General features: G+C 41.2%; 1 protein-coding gene across 1 annotated transcript; it reads right to left on the bottom strand.

The window, feature by feature from the left end:
* Positions 1 to 1621: 1621 nt before the first annotated feature.
* LOC125213767 (pectinesterase-like) lies at positions 1622 to 5237 on the bottom strand. Its single transcript, XM_048114497.1, has 3 exons — positions 4626 to 5237; positions 4023 to 4524; positions 1622 to 2550 (listed from the first exon to the last, which is right to left on the bottom strand). Exons 1-3 carry the CDS (start codon positions 5142 to 5144, stop codon positions 1859 to 1861), a joined length of 1713 nt encoding a protein of 570 aa, XP_047970454.1. The 5' UTR covers positions 5145 to 5237; the 3' UTR covers positions 1622 to 1858.
* Positions 5238 to 9159: the final 3922 nt, after the last annotated feature.

Raw genomic sequence — 9159 nt, 5'->3', positions numbered from 1 at the left:
AAATAACATGCATTCAAGTAACCTTTGGGTAATACTTAAGCACATGTACTTTCAGCGATGCTAAATATATACTTTAACAATTAATCAAACTAAACATATATCAAATAAGCATGTTGCCTTTGGGTGTACATACTAAATGACACATGAATAAATGATTAATCAACTTCGTATTTATTATCTATATACAATGATCAACCTTTGGGTGATCTCCCAGTATATAGATAATAAAATAATTGATCAATCAAACTCTTATGTCATTTATAGCATCTCTATAATCATGATCAATTAATTAACATTTATCATTTTCAATAAATAAATACAATATAACAAGACCACTTTGGTGATAAACAAGTTATATATTATTTAAATATTGAAATCTTTAATGAGTAAAATATCCTTATATTGTCTTAACATTTCATAAAACAATTACCCAACACATAAGCGGAAGCATATTTAACCAAAATCGAAAAAAATCCAAGACCATTCAAAATTCAATTTTGAAAACACATAAATGGTGAATTAACCAAATCTAGATTGACACTGATACCAACTGTAAGCCATATCTCAACTTTAATGATTTCTATAGTGAAATCTAATTCTAGATTTGAATTAATTAACCATAACATTTATACTATAAGTGAAGATAAAATCACTAACCTACATCCATGCTTTCTTCTTTGATGTAGAGGTTGAATCCACCATTTGATGTTCGTCCTTTCATTGACTGCATTCTCCAATTGATGTTGCCCCTATTTGACCTCTAGCATTTATTGATTCTTTTAATGGATAAAGAATCAATAACTTTAATGTATATATATATAAATATATACTTGAATGCCGTGAGTGTATATCTATACAATAATTGTAGTAAGGAAATTATCATGCAATTTACTTTTCTCATGCAATTTACTTTGCTGCATGTATTTCATGAATCTCTCATGTTGAAAAATTTCATGTATAATTCCCTCGTTGTAATCTTATTTATATAGACATCATACACTTTCAAGTAATAGACGTGTCTTTTCATTAATGGAAGTTAATTAACGAACTAATAAATGTTCTTATCCTTAATTAACCACCATTAACCGTCCATTCAATTATGTAGAAACTCAACCATTACTTTAATATTAATAATATCAAAGTCAATCATTTCTTATATTAAATTCACGGCACACGCATTTATTAATATATATATATATATATATATATATATATACTCATTTCATATACAAGTATATTTAATTATGAGGTAAGAGAGGAGGGTTATCAATACACCCAATTCTAATTCTTTAATCGAATCCAATCTATTATGGTATCGTCTTTTATATTAGAATCTTTAACATTTAATATAAACATGATCCATAAAATCAAACCAATAGACACATAGGTCAAATAAGAATATAAATATTCTTACATTTGGATCCCGTAATCATTGAGATTTTTGCTTGTAGTTTTTATATCTTTAACCTGATGTTGTGGCTAACTTATTAGAAGTGTTATGGCTGAAATTTAAAATGCTGACGTGACAGATGAAAAATGGATTGGGACTGGTTTTGTAGCTGTATTTTAAGCCTTTGACATGACAAAATACAATTGGTGATGTTATCATACTCAATACTCATAAAATTAAAATATAATTCTACTTCATGAGGTGTTGGGGACGTGGCTTCAACATCATTGCTAATTATCTTGTTGGTCTTACCATTCTTGCTCCATCCTTACATGCTAGTAACATGTAATCTTGGAGTTGGAAAAGATAAAACAACTTATTCATGGAAATACAAATTGGAAACAAAACGTAAAAAGAAAAACAAATTACAAACAGATTTATTCATCAAAAAACACAATTATAGGCAAATTAAAGCCCAAGAGAGAAGGGGAAGCCGGTCGCCTGCAACCAATTCCCACCACCAATAAAATTCCCGGCGGTGAACGGCTGCGCCTGCGACGCGCTCGTCAGCACCCTAAACCCTCCCCACTTGACCCTATTCCCCGTGGGAGCGCCGGCGCCGGTGTTCTGATACTCAGCATAGAAAAGAGTAGCAAGAGCGAAGTTGCCATTCCACTCATACCACCCAGCCGGATGGATCACATTGCTGATGTCACTCTGCATCACCACCGTTCTCGAATATTCCTTCCACGGCCGCCCGAGGTACGTCGGGAAGCTGCTCTGCACGGGCTTGAGGTCCGAGGTGGCGCCTATGCGGCACTTCTGGATCACGATGCCCGTGTTCTGGTTGGGGTCGTCGCGGCCCTGGGCGGTCACCATGTTGCGCTGGCCCGAATTGGGGCGGCGCGCGTGGATGTCGCAGTTCTGGAGGACCGCGTTGGCGTTGCCGAAGATGAAGTCGACAGTGCCGGCGATGATGCAGCCGGTGTAGAACTGGCGGAGGGAGTGGACGTAGAGGGTGTCCTGGTAGGCAAGCATGTCGCACCGGTAGAAGGCGCAGAGGTCGGCGTTCACGCGGAGGGCCACGGCTTGGTGCTTTGACGGACCTGCCGTGTTTTGGAAGGTGATGTCCCGGGCCAAAAACCCGCCGCCGACCACCGCTGCACGCGTCAAAATTCTACATTTAGTATCACCATTAAAAATATTCGTGACCTTTAAATTTATGTTCATTTAATCATAAAAAAAATCTTAAAGAATTGATAGATCCTTTGTCATGCACTTTAATTAGTGAATCTTAGTTTATTATCTCAAACTTTTATTAAAACGTTATTAGATGAAAATTGAAAAAAAAATTATTGATATTAATTCTTGAGATATTTCTGTTATCCTCGTATGGACATAAATTCGTTTCGTCCTATGTCTAAGTTTAATTTTGTTAACAATAATTTACTTATTATTAAAGTAGAAGATATATCGGGGAAACTTCTGAGCCAGATCTTGGGTTGATAGTATAGTTTATCAACAATAAAGAAAGAAGGGTTGATGGATGTGTGCATAGAAAATGAGCTCATGTATTGCATCAATAATATTAATTAAAATAAATAATAAAATCAATTAATTAATCAACTATGTAAAATAGAGACACATATTAAAATAAGCAAAAATGTTATCATGACCTGAATTTCTTATGGAAGAAAACTTGTATAAATTAGATACGTATATAATTTAGCTTGATATTTAAAAATGTTTTTGTCTTATTGTACCGACGCCTATTTTTCACCAAAACTAGGCTACCATTTATAAGTTAAAAACCACAAACATCAATTTATTTAGTCAGTACGTATGCGTTTCCCCATAGCGGTAGTGAACAACAATTTCAAATGGAGAAAAGTCAGAAATGGTTTATACCATATCCAAAGAATTTAGAATCAGTTTATGGCCCCATAGATTTAAAGCCTCAAAATAACAATAATACTCCAAAAACATCAATTTCTTTCCAGCACATCACCGTTTTGTCTCCATCTCCTCAACAAGTAAAGTTTAATAAATATGTGACTGAAATATATGAGTGTTAAATCATTAGATTTTGGATTACCATAATTACATTAGGAAAACAAACTTGGTCTCAGTTAAATGAGTGTTAATCATAGTTTACGGTCCCTATTAAAAGTATTTTCCAAAATAATGTCGTTCCTTTAAAAAATCCTTGTTACTTTGAAAACGAATTTTACCCCCTTATATTCTTAAACCGGAATTCCGATGCTTAGAGCACTACAACAACAAATGGCTAATATTTTTAATCCTACTTAGGAGATGATTCGTGTATCTAATTATACCATTAACGCTTCATAAAGTGTCCGTATTACGTGCTTAAAACATGTCTCTCAATCTCACTCAAGATATCCACTTTCAATATTTGAACTCCTTGTTAGAATAAAAACTATATTTTCTTTATATTTACTCGACTTAACAATTCCTCATAAAATCCCCGTGACACTCAAGATTGTGGACATTTTGAGTGGGACGGAAGGAGTAAGTTTTTTAGTGAAGTAGGAAGGAGTAAGTTTTTTAGTGGAGTATTCAAGCTAAATCATTGACCGTTAATTATTGAATAAAGAAGGTAAAAACTAACCAACAGTTGCAGAATTGAAGGTGGTGCTGCCGTCGACGACGTTCCTGCTGGCGGTGATAATGGTCGTCGTCCGGCCATCTCCGACGAACATCAAGTTGGTCTTCCTCCTCGGTATCTCCACATTCTCTCTATAAACCCCCGCCTTTATCCTAATCACATACCTCCGGCTACTCCCCTCTGGCGCCGCCGCCACAGCCGCCGCCACCGTCCGGTGGTCCCCACTCCCGTCAGCCGCCACCGTCACATCCGGCGTCACCGTCGTCGCCTGCAGCAGCCGCCTATCCCCCGCCGACAACCATTCCGGCCACTCCCCTTGCTCCTCCGCCTCCGCCAGCCTCCTCCCCTCCGACTTGAGCTTCGTCGCCACTTCGTGGTCGGACAAATTCTTTATTATGGCCATCACATTGCTGACGAGGCGGAACACGTGCATCTGGCCCGCGATGAGCGCCTCGCGCACCTTCTTATCCGCGCCGTCGTGGGAGAAGCCGTCCAGGCAAGACTCCTGGTGTTGGCAAATGAAAAAAAAAATAAAAAATATTATAGTATCACACATCATTAAAAAAGAAAAAAAAAACTGAAATCATTATATAAGTGTCATTGTACCTGGTTGGTCTGGGCGGCACTGAGAAGAGTGAGGAGGTTCTCCTTATGCGCGGCGAGGGAGTAGTTCTTGAAGCCGAAATCCTCGAGCTCCAGCTCGCTCTCGTGGAGCTCCTCCAGGGTGTCGTCGACCATGTCGAAGCAGTCGTGGAGGGCGACCCTCTCGCGGCGCGTCAGCGTCTTGCGCTGCTCGCGGCTGATCTTCTTCAGGGTGAAGAAGTTGCGCTCCACGGTGGAGATCGTGTAGTTGAGGGCCGCGATCAGCACGTCCTTGCTGCTCTTCACTGCGGCAGAAGAGGCGGCCGAAGCGACCGTGGAGAGGCACAGCTCCGGGTACAATGTGGCGGCGCAGGTGGACCTCACGACGGAGGAAGCGGCGTGGGAGGTGGCGCTGGTGTGGCGGTTGTGGCGGTGGGCGAGGGGGATGGAGACAGCTGCCACCACTAGGAGACAGAGGAATGCGGAGAGGATTAGGATTTTTCGTTTGTTTTTGTGTTGCTTTTCGGGTTGGATATTTTCCATGGTTGCTCAGAGAGAAGTGAGGTATGTCGGTGGGAGAAGAGAAGCACTATATGATTCAGAGGTCTGTGGAACAAATTAGATTTTCTACTATTACATATATAAACACAAACAGGATATTAGTGTGGTGTAGTAGAATAGTAGTATATGTCTTGTAGCCACCAATGAGATGACCTCACGTATTATTCGTCACAACCGGGCCTCTTCTTGTCCATCCCGATTTTTATGTTTTTACATTTTATCTTATATTCTAATATTAACCAAACCATGAAAGCAACAAGGTATCAGAATTTAAACTGCATTATAAAGTAGATAAAAAGGAGATATTAACTTAAAATGATATGAAAATTAATGCATATTTAATAAAGTAAGCAATAGTAAAAAATATAGTTACAGTAATATTAATGGATAGTAGGACGCATATTATTATTGTTGGATGAGTAGTAATGGGTCATAGTGGTATAGATTGTAAATAAACTGATGTATAACTCCCACAACCACTGTACGGCCACCCGCCATTAGTCGACGCGGGGTTTCATCCACCGCACACTCAACCGCCTGACCCCCGGGATTGGCAGCAGCCATACCAGCCTTACAATTGGGGCGCAACTGATCAAATTTTCTGGAATCCGCCAACCCAACAGTTGCACACACCACCGCAATACCCATTCTACATTGGTGGACCTGTTCCGACACCGCCACATGGAGCTTCGTCTTACGGACTCCCTGGAGCACAACCGCAAAAGCAGGCCCAGATTCAACCCACTACCGGCTGTTTTCCACTAACGAGTCACCACTGCTCAGCAGCACCACTACCGGCAGTGGTTGTCCAGCCGTACCGAGGATGCCCAATGAACGCCACTGTCGTACCCGATGATGCCATTGTAGAGGAAGTCCAAGATAAGTGTTGCAGCGAAGTCATGCTCTTCAATTGCAAGTCCTATGACAGAGATGAGATGCTAATGGTTGCCCCACCCCCTCTAGCTACGATCTCTCTGTCGTGCAGCCCCGATGTCAGTGTAGAAGAGGGGAGAAGGACCGATGCATTTCTTGGTGTTGATGTCATTGGGGAATCTCTGAAGCCAAATGAAGTATTTATGGAGCCGAACGAAGTGTATAATGGGACTGGGCAGTCTTGTATATTTGATCCAGGAGGGCATATATACCAAAGTTTTGATCGTAATTGGAAGAGGTCTGAAGCAATTATTGGAACGTGCATAATAGTTCACATACGTTGTCACGCGATAGTCGGTTATAGGCGAACAAAACTACGATCTCATGTTTTTGATCCGGGGGGAGATATCTCGCCGTTGTCGACTCTCTTCATTGTGTCGTGGTTTCCACCTTGAGGACAAGGTGGATTTTAACTGCGGGGGAGTTGATACAGTCATAATATTATTATTGTAACATATTAAGTTGAGGACAACTTTTCATAAATTGAAATGCTCATATTTTTATGAGACAGACGAAAATGAAAAATGTACATATTTATAGGAAGAATAGTCAATAGAGTATAACTTTGAATATGATTTTCTTGATGATAGAACAACCCATTTGATGACTATATATATACAACTTCCTCCATCCTGAAATATTTCTTTTATTACTACCAGATTTATAAATTATTATTCCTTTCGTCCTACAAAGTTTGTTTTCTATTTTACTATTTTCGTCCGTCCCATAAAGCTAATCTCATTTGAAACCTACTAAAAATAGACATTAAATATACTCTCAATCTTCTCAATGTGGGACCCTTATTCCATTACACACTTCCGTTTAATACAAAGTCAAACAATTTCTTAAAACTAACGCAGGTCAAATTGGGACAAACTTTTTGGGACGGATGGAGTAATATTTAAATATTAAAGTGAAGAGTAAAGTATAATAGAAAATAAAATATTAGAGATAAATAGAGAGTAAAATATGAGAGAAAATAAAAATTTTCCTAAAAAAAGATAAATAGCCAACTAACTTGGGACAAATAAAAAAGAAAGTACGACTCAACCATCTTCATACAAAGGGAGTATGATATAAAAGCACCTAGAACCAACAATAAACTCTAGCTGAAAAGGAACAAAATGAAAATACAATTCACTCTAAGAGCAGCTCCAATGGTAATAGGCTAGCCACAAACTCCTCCCCGCCACATCATCAGCAAGACTAAAATTCCTCCTGCCACATCATCAGCACTAAAATTCCTCCTGCCACATCATCAGGACAAGCAACTGGACAAGCAATAGGCTAGCCATAGGTTAGCCACAACAATCAAAATTAAAAAACTATTCAATTTTAAAATTAAACACAATACAGGCGTACATTATAGAAGCAATGCAATCGACATGCCACAAACGCGTTGGACTTCTAATTGCAAGCCGCCCATCGAGCCTCGGAGCACACCAAATGCGTGCTCCACGTCCTTGCGCGCCGACTCGCCGTTCCACAAAGTAGGCCTTCATGTCCTCATTTGCGCATCTCGATCGTCTTCACAAAGACGGGCCACCTAGGTATATCCCATCCGCCAAGTAGTAGCCCATATCATGCCGGTTGCCGTTGGCGACAAAAGCGATGGCCGAACCGACACCTCCCGGCACCGCCGTTGAAAAGGGGCGATGAGTTGAGGTCGTTGTTCGAACCGGCTTCCCCAAAATACGCATGTCATATCCACAACCGGTAATCAGCTATGGCCTCGAGGATCATCGTGATTCTTTCCTTGTAGCCGGTGGTGTAGAACCCTTCCGAGGGCAGCGGGACAGTTTTTCTACTCCCAATGCGTACAATCTATGCCGCCTAACATCCCCGGGAACCCATGCTTCTCCCCGTGCATCTGCACCAGATCCTGTCTTCCGGGGTAGGTTTTCGAAGATACTCGGTCCCTGGAATATTTCAACGACGCCCTCACAGAAATACTTCAGACAATCCAGTGGCAGTCGTCTCGCCGATGTGGAGTTACTCATCCCACATGTCTGCCGCGCCTCCGTAGGCCAACTGCATGATAGCCGCAGTGCACTTTTATATAGTTGTGTGGCCGGGTTTGCCCGCCGCGTCGTACCTGAACTGGAAACACAGGTATCGACGCTCTAAAGCGTCGACAATACGCATAAACAGCTCCCTACATATCCTAAAACGCCGCCTGAAAAGGTTGGCCCCAAACCGCGGCTCCGGAGCGAAGTAGTCGTCATATAGCCGCTGATGTGCAGCTTGGTGATCCCGATCAATCACTACTCGGCGGTGGAAAACGGGTCGAGGTCGAGGTACCGGTGGCTGCAAGGCCCTTTATAACAGCCGCTCTGCCTCGCGGGTCGTATAGGCCTCTAACACTTCCAACATTTGCTGTTCGAACTCCTCCTCAGCATCCCTACCACTACTACCACTACCACCACTACCACCCGCGTTACTCATTTCGCGTTATTGCTCTTGTACATAAATTAAGAGAGAGAGAGAAAGCTCGTTAAAATAAGCGGTGCAAATGAAAATGACGTTCAAATCGCGTATATATAGTGTTTTGGATATTAAATTGAAAAAAATATGCTCTGGCCGATCGCTCGCCGATCGCCAGCCTACAATGGCGGCGAGTGGATCGGCGAGCGCTTCGGCCAGCGCCCGGGAATCGGCGAGCGCTCGCCGCTTACAATGGTTCGGCGAGCGGACCGGCCAGCGCCGAGAATCGGCTAGCCGGTCGCTCGCCGACCATTGGAGATGCTCGTATCCGTGCCCGCACAATAAAAAATCCACCACTTTCTACCTATGTTATTTTCATTTTATATATTATATGCAGTGGATACTCCTTCTGCAGGAAGTAATCCATTAATTTTTTTTACCGGCTTATTGGTAATTCATGATCATGGGGGTGTAATCCCGTTCTAGTCACAAATGGGATTATCTAAGTGAATTTCTCAAAACTAGGGTATGTTTTGCAATAATTAAAGTTCTGGGTCTGGAAATATGATTTTATAGAGTTTTGGCCACTAATTCAACATCTCCGAATGTGTAGGGTCGCATGTTTCATAGAGTAGGATAT

Source organism: Salvia hispanica, chromosome 3 (assembly GCF_023119035.1).
Source record: "Salvia hispanica cultivar TCC Black 2014 chromosome 3, UniMelb_Shisp_WGS_1.0, whole genome shotgun sequence".
Taxonomy (NCBI): Eukaryota; Viridiplantae; Streptophyta; class Magnoliopsida; order Lamiales; family Lamiaceae; genus Salvia; species Salvia hispanica.
Note: the sequence above shows the minus strand (reverse complement) of the source record. Positions and strands in the feature narration are given on the sequence as shown.

Excerpts from the sequence above, each read along its gene's own strand:
- LOC125213767 (XM_048114497.1), bottom strand. The coding sequence starts at position 5,144 with ATGGAAAATATCCAACCCGAAAAGCAACACAAAAACAAACGAAAAATC. Across the intron at positions 4,525-4,625 it reads GTGCCGCCCAGACCAACCAG|GAGTCTTGCCTGGACGGCTT; the intron begins GTACAATGACAC and ends TGCCAACACCAG. Across the intron at positions 2,551-4,022 it reads CTTCAATTCTGCAACTGTTG|CGGTGGTCGGCGGCGGGTTT; the intron begins GTTAGTTTTTAC and ends TGACGCGTGCAG.